This window comes from Balaenoptera musculus, chromosome 8 (assembly GCF_009873245.2).
Source record: "Balaenoptera musculus isolate JJ_BM4_2016_0621 chromosome 8, mBalMus1.pri.v3, whole genome shotgun sequence".
NCBI classification, from domain to species: domain Eukaryota; kingdom Metazoa; phylum Chordata; class Mammalia; order Artiodactyla; family Balaenopteridae; genus Balaenoptera; species Balaenoptera musculus.
Window position 1 is genome coordinate 63,097,378 of NC_045792.1, and position 16,640 is coordinate 63,114,017.

General features: G+C 38.9%; 1 protein-coding gene across 1 annotated transcript; it reads left to right on the forward strand.

Annotated features, from left to right (window-relative positions):
- The first annotated feature begins 435 nt into the window (after positions 1-435).
- WEE1 (WEE1 G2 checkpoint kinase) lies at positions 436-14,587 on the forward strand. The gene is made up of 11 exons (XM_036860203.1): positions 436-1,282; positions 2,756-2,961; positions 3,417-3,480; positions 3,841-4,013; positions 4,501-4,622; positions 8,079-8,225; positions 10,677-10,772; positions 10,868-10,953; positions 12,077-12,247; positions 12,340-12,485; positions 13,260-14,587. Exons 1-11 carry the CDS (start codon positions 707-709, stop codon positions 13,411-13,413), a joined length of 1,941 nt encoding a protein of 646 aa, XP_036716098.1. The 5' UTR covers positions 436-706; the 3' UTR covers positions 13,414-14,587.
- The last annotated feature ends 2,053 nt before the right edge of the window (positions 14,588-16,640 follow it).

The following is a 16,640-nucleotide window of genomic DNA, read 5'->3' on the forward strand; positions in this document are numbered from 1 at the left end:
CGGTCCCCCGCTCCCCGCGACCCGCAGGGACCCCGAGGCGCTCCCCCATCGCAAGTCCCACTCCTGACTCCGGGGAGCCGGAAGGGCGGCGAAGAGGTCGTGCCCAGGCCGGCGCTACGCTCGGCCTAGTCCAGTCCCCACCCTTCGCTCCTCCCAGAGGGCCGCCTCTGCTCCCCGGCCCGGCCCCATCCGGGCGGTGCCGGACCCAGCTCCCAGCCATCCAGCTCGCTCATAGGTCCGCGGCACCGCGCCCGCCCAGGCCTGGATCCGCGCCGAGCGGGGGGCGGGGGCGGGGGCGGGGGGGCGGAGCCAGCGGGTTCGCGCCAAAATCGCGTAGTTGATCCCTCCCCCGCGGGCTACGTCGCGCCCTCCTTTTTTTTCAAACCCCGGGCTGGGCGGGGATTGGTGGACTGGACACTCACGTGGTTAACGGTCGCGGGAAGCCGCGGAGCCCGAACTTGCTGCTGGACCTGCGGAGACCCCAGCCTCGGCGCCCGGGCCGCCCCGCCTCTGCAGAAGAGTCCGCGCTGCCGCCGCCGCCCCCGCCGGCCGCCGCCCCGAGCGTCCCGGAGGCGCCGCGCAGGCCCGCCGCCGCGGCCACCGGGCGCGCCCAGTCGCACGTGGCGGACCCGCCCCCTGGGCAGGCCGTGCCCTGGACTCCGCGGGCCCAGGTTCTCCGGTCCTCCGCCCCAGCCCCGTGGGCGCGATGAGCTTCCTGAGCCGGCAGCAGCCGCCGCCGCCCCTCCGCGCCGGGGCCTCCTGCACCTTGCGGCAGAAGCTGATCTTCTCGCCCAGCAGCGACTGTGAGGAGGAGGAGGAGGAAGAGGAGGAGGAAGGCAGCGGCCACAGCACCGGGGAGGACTCGGCCTTTCAGGAGCCTGACTCGCCGCTGCCGCCCGCGCGGAGCCCCACAGAGCCCGGGCCCGAGCGCCGCCGCTCGCCCGGCCCGGCCCCCGGCAGCCCCGGGGAGCTGGAGGAGGACATGCTGCTGCGGGGTGCCTGCCCGGGCGCGGACGCGGCGGGCGGCGGGGCCGAGGGCGACTCGTGGGAGGAGGAGGGCTTCGGCTCCTCGTCGCCGGTCAAGTCGCCTGCGGCCGCTTACTTTCTGGGCAGCTCGTTCTCGCCTGTGCGCTGCGGCGGCCCGGGGGATGCGTCCCCGCGGGGCTGCGCGGAGCGCGGGGCTGGCGAGGGCCCCTGCTCGCCGCTGCCGGACCACCCGGGCACCCCGCCCCACAAGACCTTCCGCAAGCTGCGGCTCTTCGACACGCCGCACACCCCCAAGGTGAGAGGACGCAGCTGCCGGGGCGCCCCGAGCCCGCGCCGGCCCAGCCTTTTAAAAAGGCAGTGGCGCCGGGAGCCGAGCGCGGCGCTGCCCGGGTTCGGTTACATAACCGCCGGGCCGCACCCGCGCTCGCTCTCCTGCGCCGCAACAAAAAAGTTGGCAGCCCCTCTTTTGGGCCCTGCCCAGAAGTTGTCCGTTAAGATTATGTAACTGAACAATGGGCCTCGTCTGGAACTTCTTCATCTTTCAAAGGGGCTGATCGGCGCCGTCCAGGTGGCTGACGATTTGACGCCCGCCGAGTCGGGGCCGCCCCGAGCGTGGCAGCCGGGAGTGTGGCACCGATAACGTGGTTTGGAATGATGCTCGAGTGGTTCTGGCCCGGCCACCAGACACTCCCGAGCGCCGCAGCCATCTGGTGCCTTTTAAATGCAGAGATCGGTCCTGTAATTTGGGCGGCGCACGCAGGAGTTCGGTTAAGAAAAAAAAAAAATTCATGCGCTTATCGTTTCGTATCAGGTGGCCTTATGGGGGAAAGTTTGAGATACGGAGGGAGACTGCGCTTCGACTTGGGAGAAAAGGCTGGCCTTCAAGCATTTACAGTCTTAAAAAGATTCGTAAATAACTTAGGGGTAGCGTTTAAGCCTCTTTCCGGACAGAATATTTATTGGGTAAGCGTTTGTTTACAGCATTGGGTTTGCAATTCCCAAGTTTGGTCAGCCTGAGTGTCAGGATTAGGAACGTCCAACTGTTAAAAACCAGCATTGGTGTTGTTGCCTGGATCCTCAGGCTTTCATATACCATTGATAAGGTATCTTAAAGAAGTAGGTGTTCAGCACCTGTTTGCTGAATGGCTAGTGAGTAAGCCGATGACCACTTCTAGAACTTTAGAAGTAACAGAAGATTTTAAAACGGACACTTCCCGAAATTAAGACAGGTGCCGCATTTATAAGATTAATGCAGGAAATGCACCTTTTTAAGTGAGTCAGTTTCAGTACCGTTACTAGTCATAAACCTCAGGAGGATGTGTGCTTTTGTGCTCTACTGTTTGCTAGCTGACTTGCCCACGGCAAGATCCCTCTGGAAGTGAGGGGAGGAGTCCTACGGAGGAGGCTTTCAAACCCTACTTGGATGGGGGAGGGGAGCTTTTATAGGGCTCCCTGACTGCTTTCCATTTTTAGATGGATTGAAAGGTTTTGTTAACTTTTATCCTCTAGAATGAACTTAATTTTAGTCTGCATTCATATTCTTTTTGGGGTTAGAGACCTTATTTTACTTGGCCTTTTCAGAAAAGGTGGTTAGTATCCAGCTTCAGGCTCCTAAGTTAACCACTGTTTATTTTGCTTGAAAGATAACAAAGGCTTGTGTGTTGCTTTGACCTACACATTCAGCCTCGTGAAAGCCTTGTTGAAAGTTAGGTTGAGAAGGCCGGCTGTAGCACTTGGATCCTAAGCATTTGTTTTTTCCCCCTCCTAGAGTTTGCTCTCCAAAGCTCGAGGAATCGATTCCAGTTCTGTTAAACTCCGAGGTGGTTCTCTATTCATGGATACAGAAAAGTCAGGAAAAAGGGAATTTGACATACGACAGACTCCTCAAGTGAATATTAATCCTTTTACTCCAGATTCTGTGTTACTTCATTCCTCAGGACAGTGTCGTAGAAGAAAGAGAACATACTGGAATGAGTAAGTTATTTATTATTCAACAGTTTGGTTCCTCAACCACCCAAGATTGGTTTGGTATACTTATTAAAATTTAGTTTCAACTGAATGACATGGAAGTTTATGCACTGAGAATTTTCTCCATTACTAGCAATTCTCAGTAATCACCTGTGGAAAAGAGTGGTGTGGGAAAGGAAGGAATAAAAAGCCTAGATAGTAGGAAATCTGCTGTCAAAATGAGACAGGCAGAGAAGGTTGATTTACAAAGGCTTTAATTTTGATATGCGTGGTGGTGGTGGTGTATTTAAGCAAGAACAATATTTCCATCAGTTGAGCTGTATCTTGTCATTACACAATTAAATGCTTTTCTGTTTTCATTCATTAAATTTTCATTTTGTTATATACCTGTTAGATAAAGTTTTGGATCTCTAGTTGATGTATCTGTCAGATATGTTGATGGAAAAAATAATATTTTTCAGTTCCTGTGGTGAAGACATGGAAGCCAGTGATTATGAGTTTGAAGATGAAACAAGACCTGCTAAAGTAAATAGCTTTTGATTTTCTTTTTATTGTTTTTGAAATTTGATTTTCTACATCTTAACAAGCTATCACATATACATGTTAAATAAGCCACATATGCAAGCTACCATATATGCATGTTAAAACATAAGATATAATTTTTAGGGAGGAGTCAAGATGGAGGATGCGGAATTTGTCACTCCTCACAAGTTCATCAAAAACACATCTACAAATGGAACAATTCCCACAGAGCACCTGCAAAACATAAGATATAATTTTTAAATTTCACACATAGTGCTATCACCATAGTGAAAAAATCATTTTCATACCTTTGTATTTTATATATATATATATATATATATATGGATACACTTTTTATTACAGAGAATTACAATTACTGAAAGCAATATGAAGTCACGGTATACAACAGAATTTCATGAGCTAGAGAAGATTGGCTCTGGAGAATTCGGTTCTGTGTTTAAATGTGTGAAGAGGCTGGATGGATGCATTTATGCCATAAAGCGATCAAAAAAGCCATTGGCTGGCTCTGTTGATGAGTATGTATTAAAGATTTTGTCTTCTGCTCTTTTGTTCAGTATGATGTTACAAATGTTAAGGTTTTAGGTGGTCAATCATTGAATTTAATTAATTCTTTAACGTTTGAGAAGTTGTAATGATTTAATCAGATCCATTTCATTTTTTGCCATTAGTTCTTACTGGACTTGGTAGAATAATATAAGGGGTCTGATCTTGGAGCCTAACTTAAATTTCTTATTTCTAGTAGCATCTATGAATTCATAGTAAAGTGGAGTTTCATCTTTTCTGAATCCTAGGGCCAGCAAGCTTCCTTCTTTCTAACATTCTTTAATGGAAGTCTTTGGAAAAATCTGGTACTGAGTTTTAACTCCCTCTCTTTCAAGCAAGTTGTCATTCAGCATAATGATAGATCCAGAAGTCAAGATTCTTTTATGAACTTTCAGATAAATTAACCAGTTCAGGCTTGAATAAAAATGATTTACCATTCTCTTAATCTCAAACTTCTAGGCAGAACGCTTTGAGAGAAGTATATGCTCATGCAGTGCTTGGACAACATTCTCATGTAGTTCGATATTTCTCTGCATGGGCAGAAGATGATCATATGCTTATACAGAATGAATATTGTAACGGTGAGTAATACAACGGTTCCCCTGTAAACTCGTAAGCTCAAGAAAATGAACACCAAGGAGATACTTCTTTTTATCTAAAGTCTTGCTCTAATTCTGTATATCTTTTATCTCTTGTAAATTCAAAGATCAGAAGCCTGATCTTTGAATTTCAACATGAATTTCAAGTGCAAGTAATTCTTACGTGGAAGTTAATATTGAAAACCTTGTTCTTGCTACCTGGATAGTAGAACCGTGCGTGTTATTTGTGTGCCTTTTACTAAAATTAAACTGATTTTCTTGAGAGGACAGCAGCCTTGCCATATATATTTTGGTATCCCTAGCACTTAGCATAGTGTGTGGGGGGGATATAGTAGTTAATAATCCAGGCTCCCTGCATCTAGCCTTCCCTTTCCATTTCATTTTGTGTGCTGCTAAAACTGATATTGGTTACTCATAAAATGACAGTGACTCTCCATTGATATAAATTTAGCCATTTGTTGAATCTTGCTCCCCCTTCCATCTATCCAACCTAGTTTACCACTAGAATCCACTGAGATGTTTCTGTAAAGTAAGAGTTATGCTCTTTTAGTTCCCTAGTTGTGCCTCCCTCCTTCCTTCACCCCCTAAAACAAGCATTTATAGAGGTTAAGCTTTGGACCTTTGTATAGCTTTGAATTTCAGCAGGTCCTTCAGCAATCAACGTGTGTCCTTCCTTTTTATTAAAGCTTTACCAGAGTCCCGGCCTCACTTCTGATTCTTACAGACAGCTGTTATTAAATACCTAAATCTTTATATATGATGGATTTTTATTTCTGTGTACCTTCGGTGAATATTAGAGAATTTAGAATTTAATGAACAGTCAAGTAGCAAAGATTATTTTTGTTGATTCTCATTTTTTCTTAAGACCAGCCATTTCATAGCTTGTGAATAAATAAGTGGTATAGGTAGTAGATTCAGGTTTTCTGTATTTGAAAACAATGAACAAACAGAAGTAAAAGACTCATTTCTCATACCTGACTTCTCATTGAGTTGTCATTTTAATCTCCACCCTTGAAAGAATAAGTGCTCAGTATACAGCATTGCTGCTGTTTCGTTTCACACATCTCTTGAAATGTTTCTCTTCATACCATCAAAACATTTATGAAGCTATCGCCCATGGCCTTGTGTTTCTTAACCTCCATTTTTTAGTAACTGCATTTAATAATAGTACAACTTTACCGTAATACCTTCTCCCCTCCATATTTGCTAGACGCCATCTCCTTTTAGTTTCTTTCTCCCTCTCACCTTGTTGGATGTGGCTGGCTGTCTTAAGTATTTCAGCCACAGTCCAGATGCATGGTTGTGTCATTCAGATGATTTTGAGAAAACTCTTGGGCCTGGGAGTTGGGAGGGAATGAGCCATCTTGCTAACCCTCTCAGATTACAGAGACCTTGTCCTGTAATAAAGTTAGATTATAAAATAATCTTTCGAAATAGCTTATTATTTTGGAGCATTGTAAAACACTTAAGGAATATGGATCTTTAAAAAACAAATAGACCTCTGTAAAGTAGGACTGCCTCTTTGTATGGTTGTTTATTTTGCTTAGATGAAAGACAGTGAGGCTATCTAGATACATTTGTGAGCTCTTCTTTTGTTTCCCTTTTCCACCATTATCTCCACATAAACCCTTGAATGTCCTAATAGGCCTGGTCTTTAGATCCTTTCCTACAGTTTCACAGGGAAGGATTCTGTTATCATTCATTTGTTGTGTTGATTAACTGATATCCTTTATCTTAACTGAATTTCCTTGTTGTCTCAAAAGTAGTTTGCATTTTGAGCCTTTTTTCTTGGTTTGGTGATAGACTGAATTTCTACTCTTGATAAACAGGTGTAGAAAAATGTTGATCGATAGGGGAAGAGAACCTGAAATATCAGATCAGTGGTTTGCTTTTCTTACCTCTTGCCCTTTCAGCAACAAGATAGAAGGAACTGGCCTAGCTGTAGTTGCTAGACCTACTAAAAAGCAGCCATGTTATTTCTTGGTAAACTTGATCCAGGACTCCGAGCTCACCTGTCTGACAGGCTTCTTGACCTGCTCCCTCCTGGAGCCCTCTTCCTGCAGTTCAAGATTTGTTCAAGTTAAGTTCAGAAAACATACTTAATCCTAAGCTCTCCAGGTGTGTGATTTATTTATTTTTTTTAAACACATTTGACGTTTTGTTATTCAGTCTTGTTCAAATTATAGGACCTCCTTTTCTGAGTAGTATATCATTGACCTAGATTTTATTACCTTGGTTCTGATTTTATTATTCCCAACTAAGCTTTAAACAGAAGTGGTTTATTTATTTATTTATTTATTACAATAACTCCTCGTTTCCTCTGAGACAGAGTATAAACAAAGTTTTTAAGTATAAACTTAAAGTTTTTTAAAGTATAAACAAATTAGCTAATTGGCTTGACTGATTCTATAAAAGCAGGCTATGTTCTTATTCATAGTAAGGGTAGTATAAATTAAAACGATACTAAGATACTGTTTTTTACTTACAAAATTTTTAGACTCTGTTGTTAAATGTGTGGGAAAACAGGTATTCTCACACATTAAACATGGTAGTATGAATTGGCACAGCCTTCTCTAAGGGGTACTCTGTGTGTGTGTGTTATTGCCCCAGATTTATCTTCCAAATCCCCAGATTTACATAAGCTTATGCTAGCAGAAGTTAAGTATTAGCCATTTTGAAATTAGAAACTGAGTGTACTGTTATTTTATGTGAGCTTTCAGAGGCAATCAGATCTTGGCACTGATGGTGTGAATACCAACCCTAAGCTCTTTTGCAGGATAAACAGAAATGGCCCTCTCAGCTACAGAAATTTATTCTATATGTAATAAAACACTGTCTCCCACATACACTATGCATGTGTATATTACATTGTACATACCCTTTGACCCAGCAGTTTGTTTGTAGGAGATATACTAAATATGTGTGAAATGACCAATGTACGAAGTTATTCCTGAGACCACAGTATGTAGTATTAAAGGCTTGGAAATTATTTCTAAATGTCCATCAATTAGGGGATTGGTGAGTGCATTACCATTCAATTATACAGTGGAATTCTGTAGACACAAGAAAGAAAGGGGTAGTTTTGTATATTGGTAGAGAATGATCTTCAAGATAATGAAAATATGTTATCGCTTGTGTAAAAAGGAGTTGAAAAGAATACATAAGAAACTGATAACATTGATTTACTCTGGGAAAGAGAACCAGGTGCATTGCTGAAGTATGTATTCATAAGACAGAGACTTTACATTGTACTTTGTACCCATGTGAGTGTATTACCTACTGAAAGAATAAATAGAATTTTGATTTCACAAACAGGTTGAAGAGAATAGGTCCTATATAAAATGTCACTTTCTTGGTTGCGTGTGGTCATACAGTAAAGGTGGAAGAAAAATAATAGTTCAGGAAGAAGAAAATTCTAATTTTTCTTGTGTTTGTTAGGTGGAAGTTTAGCTGATGCCATAAGTGAAAACTACAGAAGCATGAGTTACTTTACAGAAGCAGAGTTGAAGGATCTCCTTTTGCAAGTTGGCCGGGGCTTGAGGTATATTCATTCAATGTCTTTGGTTCACATGGATATAAAGCCTAGTAAGTATTATAGATCCTCTGACCTGTGTTCTTTAGGGTTATAGAGAATAAATGACTTCATTAAAATAATATGGGAACATAAACATCTTACTATGTTTTTTCATTGTTAGCTTTAAAAGATTTTTGACCCACTTATTAGTATTGTTTTATTTCCCATCACCTCTTCCCTTGTTATCCCAAATTTGAAATAACAAACTCATTTTTACTAAAAGCTGAAAAAAAATGTGCTGCATCTTATGGGAACCACATAGTCTCGGAGTGGGACTCTGGGGAGACTAAAAGAACCTGTGTTTAAAGCCCGTCTCTTGTACTAGGCTATAGATCCATAATTTTAAATTAATGCTGGTGCCACTAACATGGTTATTAGAATAAAATGAGAAATGTGAAAACGTTTTGAAAACATAGGTACTACAAACCTGGAGGTATTTCTAGTCTGTAAAAGAAATAATAAAATTGTCACTGTATGACCCAGAAAACAAAATGACAGATGTATTGTGATTATAAATGTATTTAAAATGTTGTAGATAAATAAGCACTGGAGAGTTTAGGAACATAGTGGTTTTATTTTTTTTCTCTTTACCGTTAGATCATTTTCAGCTAAAAAAATTGATTTTTATATATAACTGGCTCTAGTAGATCGACCATACTATGGCTCAGAACAACGTCATAGTATTCTTTCAAAGGCTTATGAGGTTTCAAACTAAAGGAGCAGTGGTACGAATCAAGGTGTAGGCCTACATAATTTTAGGTTAAACTGAAACAAAATTGTATTTTACAAGTAATAATTAGTACATTGTAGAATATTTTAAAATATAGACAAGCTGGACTAAAAAAAAAAATTAAATCCCCATTCTTCTATTAATCTTTGGAACTACAATTATAATGTCAGTGCTGCTAACAGGGTTATTAGAATAAACTGAGCTGTGAAGATGCTTTGAAAACTTACGTGCTGTACAAACATGGTGGTATTTCTAGCCTGTAAAATGCCATCAAAATGTTACTGTTTTATTCAGAAAACAAAATGGTACATGCGTTTAGATTATCTTGCATTAAAAAATGTATGCAAGTGAATCCTACACTAACATTTTAGTGCAAATCCCTCTCATTTTATCAAAAATAACATCATAATGTACATACTGTTTTATAACTTTTTTTTAAAGACAACTGTCTCTACCTTTCCATTTCAGTAAATTTTTATCTCATCTAGTAGCCAGATCATATTAAAATTTTTCCTAGTTGACCAAAGTCCTTAACAGTTGATTTGTCCAAACTAGTATCCATTTCAGGACCATGCAATACACCAGGTTAAATCCATTTTTCTTTTTTGGGTTTTACCCTTCCCCTACTTAAATAATAATAATAATACAGACCTTGTCTTGCAAGATATCCTTTCTTCTGGGTTTGACTGGTTGCTTCCTAGCTTATTCCTTTCTCTATCCTATAAATTAGAAGTTATAACTAAAAGGTTGATGGATTTAAGTTAAACATTGTAGGCTAGGTGTTTTTAAGTTGAATTTAATGAGATGGTTTTCTTTTTTCTTTTTTAATCTATGGAAATATGTGTGATTCATGGGAATTTAAATCATTTTGCACAACTTAATTATATGAAGTATGTGAAGAATTTTTGTACATTAACTTACTAAAATGTTTATTTTCAAAAAGGAAAAACTATATTTGAACTGATGGCAGTTAATGTGGATCAGTAAGGTTTGCCCATACTCACTCATAGCTTGTATTAAATGTCAGACAAACATAGTGGATGCTTATATTACAAGTACAAAAGTTGAAAATATTAAGGTGTGTGAAGTTTTAAATTTACAAATACCACCATAAAATAAGTTGTCCTGTAAATAAAGCAAAATTGGAAAGATGACTCTAGTGAATGTAACATTTATAAATTCTATACTATATTGATAAAACTACTAAAATAAAATCTGCCCCTAAAACTTACGTTAATCATGAGCTTACCTGAATTAGAAAAAAAAAAAAATGTGTACAGCAGAAATAGTGAACCACAGAACCTCACTGGGATGTAGATGCTGTATGGTCAGCCAAACTCAATAGCTACATGACTTATTCTTTTCACACCAGCCTTGTAGCATTAGATTAAAATTTGTTCTTTGGCAGCATCACAAATTAGTATGTTAATTGCCTTTTGTATTATTTCTGAATAATTAAAACTGCTGAAGACCAGTGTGTAGGTGACAAGGGTCTAATGCAGTGGTTTCCAAGTGTTCAAGGACCAGTGCTAGGCCAGAAAATATATTCCTAGAAAATATAGTCCCAGTTCTTGTCCCCTGAGATTTTCATTCTCACTGGGTTTGGGGTAGAACACATAAGAATCTATATATATTTAAAAGCTTTCTGGTTGATTCTGTTATATGACTTGTTTGTGAACTTTGGTTTAACTGTTAACTGTTAGTATGGCTTACCTAAATAACTGTTTGACAGGTAATATTTTCATATCTCGAACTTCAATCCCAAATGCTGCCTCTGAAGAAGGAGATGAAGACGACTGGGTGTCCAACAAAGTTATGTTTAAAATAGGTAAGAAAGAAAAATAACCAGATTACTTCCTCAAAATAAAGAGGGAGAGGCTGGTTTGTTTTAATTCTTGACTGTATTTTTTTCAATACTTCTAGGTGACCTTGGGCATGTAACAAGGATCTCTAGTCCACAAGTTGAAGAGGGTGATAGCCGTTTTCTTGCAAATGAAGTTTTGCAGGAGGTAGTTTTTCTCCTTTAAGCCATTTGCCTTGTAACACTTACCAGTTGCTAGAAAACTATAAATGCAGATGTATTGAAATTTTAAGTTAATAACTGGTAGAAAGGTAATACAAAATAGAAAGTGTAAACTGTTAGCTGTGGATGTATTTTATCTAGCGAAAGTCAGTAAAGGCAAATATTCAACAGTGGTGGAGTTGCAGTAAAAGAGAAATTTCCATACACTACTGGTGGAACTTTAAAATGGCATTGCCTTTTTGGGGATCAGAGTGTTAGTATTGGGACTTCCCTGGCAGTCCAGTGGTTAAGACTTTGCCTTCCAATGCAGGGGGTGCGGGTTCAATCCCTTGTCGAGGAGCTAAGATCCCACATGCCTCGCGGCAAAACGTAAAACAGGAGCAATATTGTAACAAATTCAGTAAAGACTTTAAAAATTGTCCACATCAAAAAAATCTTTAAAAAAAAAAAGTTAGTATCTTTCAACATTTTAAAATCACAAACTCTTTGACCCAGAATTTCCATTTCTAGGAGTCTCTCCTTCAGAGACAGTCATATACAAGTAAATTGAGAACGATGTAAATATGTATTTAGCAATAAGGGAATGATTAAGTAAATTATGGCACATAGTTAATAGTGCTATTTCAAAAAGAGTGTTGCAAAATATTTCTTGATAAGAGTTTTGAATGAAAATAGAACAAGTAGAACAAATGAAGTGTATGATTCCATTGTTCTTTTTATATGTATATTTGTGTTTTATATGTATATGCATATTTCTGACTTGCTGATGTATGTATGTTTTGTATTTTCATATGAATGCCCCTAGGGGGATAGGAGTTTCTTCTGAGAGTTGAGTTGGGCTAGTGATAAAGAAGAGGCCTTTTAGAAATGCCTAAATACTTTTAGAAATGTATTTACTTTCCCACCCCAGAGTGTATATTATTTTATCATTAAAAAAAATAATAATCTCCCCAAATTTAGCTTGTTCTCTGAATAGTTCCTAAACTTAAGTGTGGCATTGGACATTTTAATTTCGTTTATTTCGCACCCAAATCATCATTGAGGTGTAATCTTACTTTATTTTGGCCATTTTTATATTCCCTTAAGTTTTTTTTTTTTTAATTTTACAGAACTATACTCATCTACCAAAAGCGGATATTTTTGCCCTTGCCCTCACAGTGGTATGTGCTGCTGGTGCTGAGCCTCTTCCCAGAAATGGAGACCAATGGCATGAAATCAGACAGGGTAGATTACCTCGGATTCCACAAGTGCTTTCCCAAGAATTTACAGAGTTGCTAAAAGTGAGCATTTTATATATGAGGCACTTTATTGACATGATTCAATATTTTATTAAATTGCATGTCTTTACATTAATTTTACTTCTCTTTTTAAGGTTATGATTCATCCAGATCCAGAGAGAAGACCTTCAGCAATGGCACTGGTAAAGCATTCAGTATTGCTGTCTGCTTCTAGGAAGAGTGCAGAACAATTACGAATAGAACTGAATGCTGAAAAGTTCAAAAATTCACTTTTGCAGAAGTAAGTGATGGGGTTTTTGTTTGTTTTGTTTTTACTTTCTCATTTTTATTCTCAAATTTTAATGAGAGATGATTTAGGCTTTCCATCAGTGAAGAATATAGTGGCTTGGCATGTTATATGGTTAAAGTTTGGGGATTTCTGCTTTACATTGGTATTTGACCTATAAATTTGTGTTGTTTCTAAACTTTGAAATTATGGACTTAAAAATTTTTTAAACTTGCATATATTTGCAGTGGTGATAATCCCCAAGCCCCAAACTATCACAAAAACTAAAATGAGCAGGTATCAGTTTTTTCCCTCCAAACTCTCAACCATAAACTAACATTTTCCTTGAAACGTTCTATTCTACTTATTTTTATGAAAGAATGAAATAAATGTCGATTAGGTTAGTAGATAATTCTCATATTTGCTCTGAATGACCTTTGACATTTTTGAAAACTGGTTGGAATGATCATTCTAATTCATTTGCTTTATTGCTGCCGTTTTGATTCTAACCTAATAAAACTGACTTGAAATATTTAAAGGTTCCTTTGCCATTAGTTTGATAGCCATCATAGTTCATATAAAGAGGAAGTAGAATTTTCCTTTTGTCTGTGTTATGTAAAGAGATTTTCACAATATTGTATTTTTTCTTTCCTCAATTGCATCTTAGAGTAATGATGTCATGCAAAGATCTCCCAACTGATAATGTAGTTTGTATTTGGCCTCTTAGGATCCCTTCCTAGGATTAATACAGTAGGTGAAAAGTCTTGTTTCCTGTTTTTACGTTCTTAGAGAACTCAAGAAAGCCCAGATGGCAAAAGCTGCGGCTGAGGAAAGAGCACTCTTCACTGACCGGATGGCCACCAGGTCCACCACCCAGAGTAATAGAACATCTCGACTTATTGGAAAGAAAATGAACCGCTCTGTCAGCCTTACCATATACTGAACTACTCATTTCCCACCCCCCAAAAAAAACTGTGACAAGAGGAAGCTAGGTTGAAATCACTGCTAGAATTCAGTTTGCAATTACTTTCTCAGTCCGTGTCAGTAGTTTTACTGAAATATCTTTTAGGACTTTTATTTGTGAATTACAGTTAAAAGCTGTATTTTGACCAGTGCTATATCAGGCTTTTGTCTAGTTTTACCAGTCTGTCTTCTGTAGGATGTCAGTCACTGTTGGATGTTACACCAGCCTTTCCAGGGTTAACCACTGTGGTGGTGTGCTGCTTATAGTTAGCTGTTGCATTGTAATAAAAGGTATCTGTCCCTGTAGTGACTTGTAAAAAAGGACTCAAGGGCTTTATTACATACCTATTCTCCCTTTGAAAAGGGAAATGCTAAGAGACTCAGTACTCCTCAGCCTTCAATGTACCTGTGTGTCAATCTTATATTTCTTTTTTAAAATTGTGAATTATACTTGTATATCCAACTGGGAGCACTTTGTAGGCATTGCATGAACCATGGAATGATAATTCTGTGGAAGTATTGCCTTGTGAATTTGCTGCTATTTTAGTTTTGTCTTTGCTGTAAAATTGTAGCATTAAACAATCATCGTTGTTAATAGGCTTTCTTTTTAAAACAATTATGTGAAATATATAGCTGCTCTTGATGAAAAGCAGCTATTTGCCTTTTTTTTTCTTTGAACTTTGAAGCTAGTGCATTGGAGAAATGCACCTTCCCCCCCCCTTTGGAATGCTGTATTAATGTAGTATAATTATTACTGGTTTTGTACTTTTTCCTGATAATGCCCTTCCCTGACTCTTTTTAAAAAATGTTTCCTCCCTCCACCCACGTTTTGTACTTGATTATATTGTTAGTCTGTTTTTTAAATGTTTTGCCTGGTTTCTCTTCAATATTTGTGTATATAAACTAATCTTGGTGATACTGTACATAGCTATTTGAAATGCCAGAATGACTTCTGACTGTCCCAAGCTTATCACAAAATATGTTTTATGTGTGATTAGCCATTTGACTAATAATACTGGCTAACAGTTGTTGCAAAAAAATAGAATTTGTCTGTTGTTTGTTTTCCTATTTTGGTTTAAAACATGTTTGCACTAGTCTGTTTGACTTGTGTTTTATTAACATTGATTGGCATATTAAAAGTCACTCTGAGCTTACCTTAATTGTCTAAATCTTTATGATGCCTATTTTCTACTATTTTATCTCCATTATCACTACATTTTAAAATGTAGAGTATAATGTATATGAAATACTAAAAGCAGAGGGCACATTTTTGACAGAATATGAAACACTGATTATTTAATGATGAGCTTTAGTCTACATTAGTTACATTTTGAGATTTAACAAAAATTTACCCATCAACCCTCAATGTTTTTTGTCATAAATAATATCTTTACGTCACATTGCATATTATGCATTTGATCTGCTAGAAATGTATAATGTGGTTTAAAATAGCTTTAGATTATTAAGTGAATATAATGGATAGGACTTATAACATTAATTTGAACTGAGTCACAGAAGAGAGTTTTGAAGTGGGGAGGGTTTTATCTCACTAAACTGGGCTGGATTTTAGAATTGAGAGTGCTAATTCTATGTGACATCTTTTTCTGCCGTAGATTAGAACCAGAGAGTAAGCAGTGAAGGCCTTTTAGCAGGTAAAAATGAACATTGCAAGATCCTTGGGCTTTTTGATCATGGGTACATCGTTTCTCTTGATTAGGGTCTATTTCTGCTATAAACATTTCTAACAAGCTTGATTATTTTAGCTTTTAAGCCCATGGCATGTTAAAAAGTACAATTTAGAGGCACGAGAGGAGTTGGTGCAGATAAATTAGATATAAAAGCTGACAGGTGTGGAAGACAGAAAAACTTAAAGCTGCATAGGCTGGAGCAGGTAATACATTTCAGCCACTGAGGACAAAGCTATAAGAAATATAATAATTGGTGTTTGTGAGCATCACTCACTAAGTCATTAAGGTGCATTTTTCTAGTGCACTAGCTTCAAAGAAAAAAATCAGGTGTTGTTTTTCATCAAGATTTGCAGTAAGTTTTTCACATTGTTTAAGAGTAGTAGATTGAGTAGGAAAAAAATCTGATTTTCAAAGGAAATTCTTAGGCTCTCTGAAAGCTGATATGAGAGTTGGGCTCATATTCAGTACAGTATACTTAGGTTAAGTGCCTTTTATATACTAACTGGTAGACCAAAGAAATAGGTCCACTAGGGACTCGGGATAGAATAGAGGAGATTCATGTAAACACAAAATGACAATAAAATGTGGTAAGTGCTATGTTGGAGGGATGGCTCAAAGGACAATTTATGTACCTATACCTTGGGAAGATGCTGGTGGCAGGTTAGAGAATGGATTGTGGGAATTAGGTTTAGATTGGCTTCAAAGCCATTGTACTAAATCAGTGTAAAAGTAAGGAGGGCCTGAACTAGGAGGTCTATGCATGGAAACAAGGGGATAGGATTTCATTAGATGGGAACACTGCACATGGAACAGGTTTTGTTTGTTTTTATAATGGAATGAGAACTTGTTAGATTTCATTAGATGGGAACACTGCACATTGAACAGGTTTTGTTTGTTTTTATAATGGAATAAGAACTTGTTAGCATAAGGTCAGAATTGGAGAATCAGCTGCAAGTGCTAATATGGAAGCATTGAAGAATTTCCCAGAAACATTAATTAGAATGCAGAGGCCTGTTATTGTTTGAGACAGATATTTAACACTGGTAAAATTACTTTTTTGGAAAGCTAACTTCAGTGAGGAAGAAATTTTTAAAATATTGATTATGCAGTTGAGTAGGAGGAATCCCATACTGCAGTTGACTACAAATTGAAACTGTTGCCTTACCTTTATCTTGCCAAGAATTCAAGGCAGTCCCCTTTAATTAATGAACTAATGTCTTTTGAAGACCCGATTCTTAAGCTTTGATTTTTTCACTCTGTTCCAGAGGGCAAGAAATGGTATTTAAAAAATTGGTAACAGCTGGGTTTGGGTAATGCTTTAGGCTGTCTCCTAATTCTTAAGCAGCAGCATCCTGACATTAGTTTTTCTTCCTCCCCAGTTCACATCCACAAAGCGTCTCACTGACTTTAGCCAACAGATCAAAGTTGTTGCATCCTTACGGTATTTTTATTTGTGAAATTATTAAAGGCCAGTTAAAGCAATCAACAAAGAGGATGGATCAAAAGAAATTTTGGAAGT

What these genes read in the sequence shown, in the direction of transcription:
- WEE1 (XM_036860203.1), top strand. Translation starts at nt 707, where the DNA reads ATGAGCTTCCTGAGCCGGCAGCAGCCGCCGCCGCCCCTCCGCGCCGGG. An exon ending in ACACGCCGCACACCCCCAAG is followed by an intron (nt 1,283 to 2,755) that starts GTGAGAGGACGC and finishes TCCCCCTCCTAG; the next exon opens with AGTTTGCTCTCCAAAGCTCG. An exon ending in ACAGAATGAATATTGTAACG is followed by an intron (nt 4,623 to 8,078) that starts GTGAGTAATACA and finishes TGTGTTTGTTAG; the next exon opens with GTGGAAGTTTAGCTGATGCC.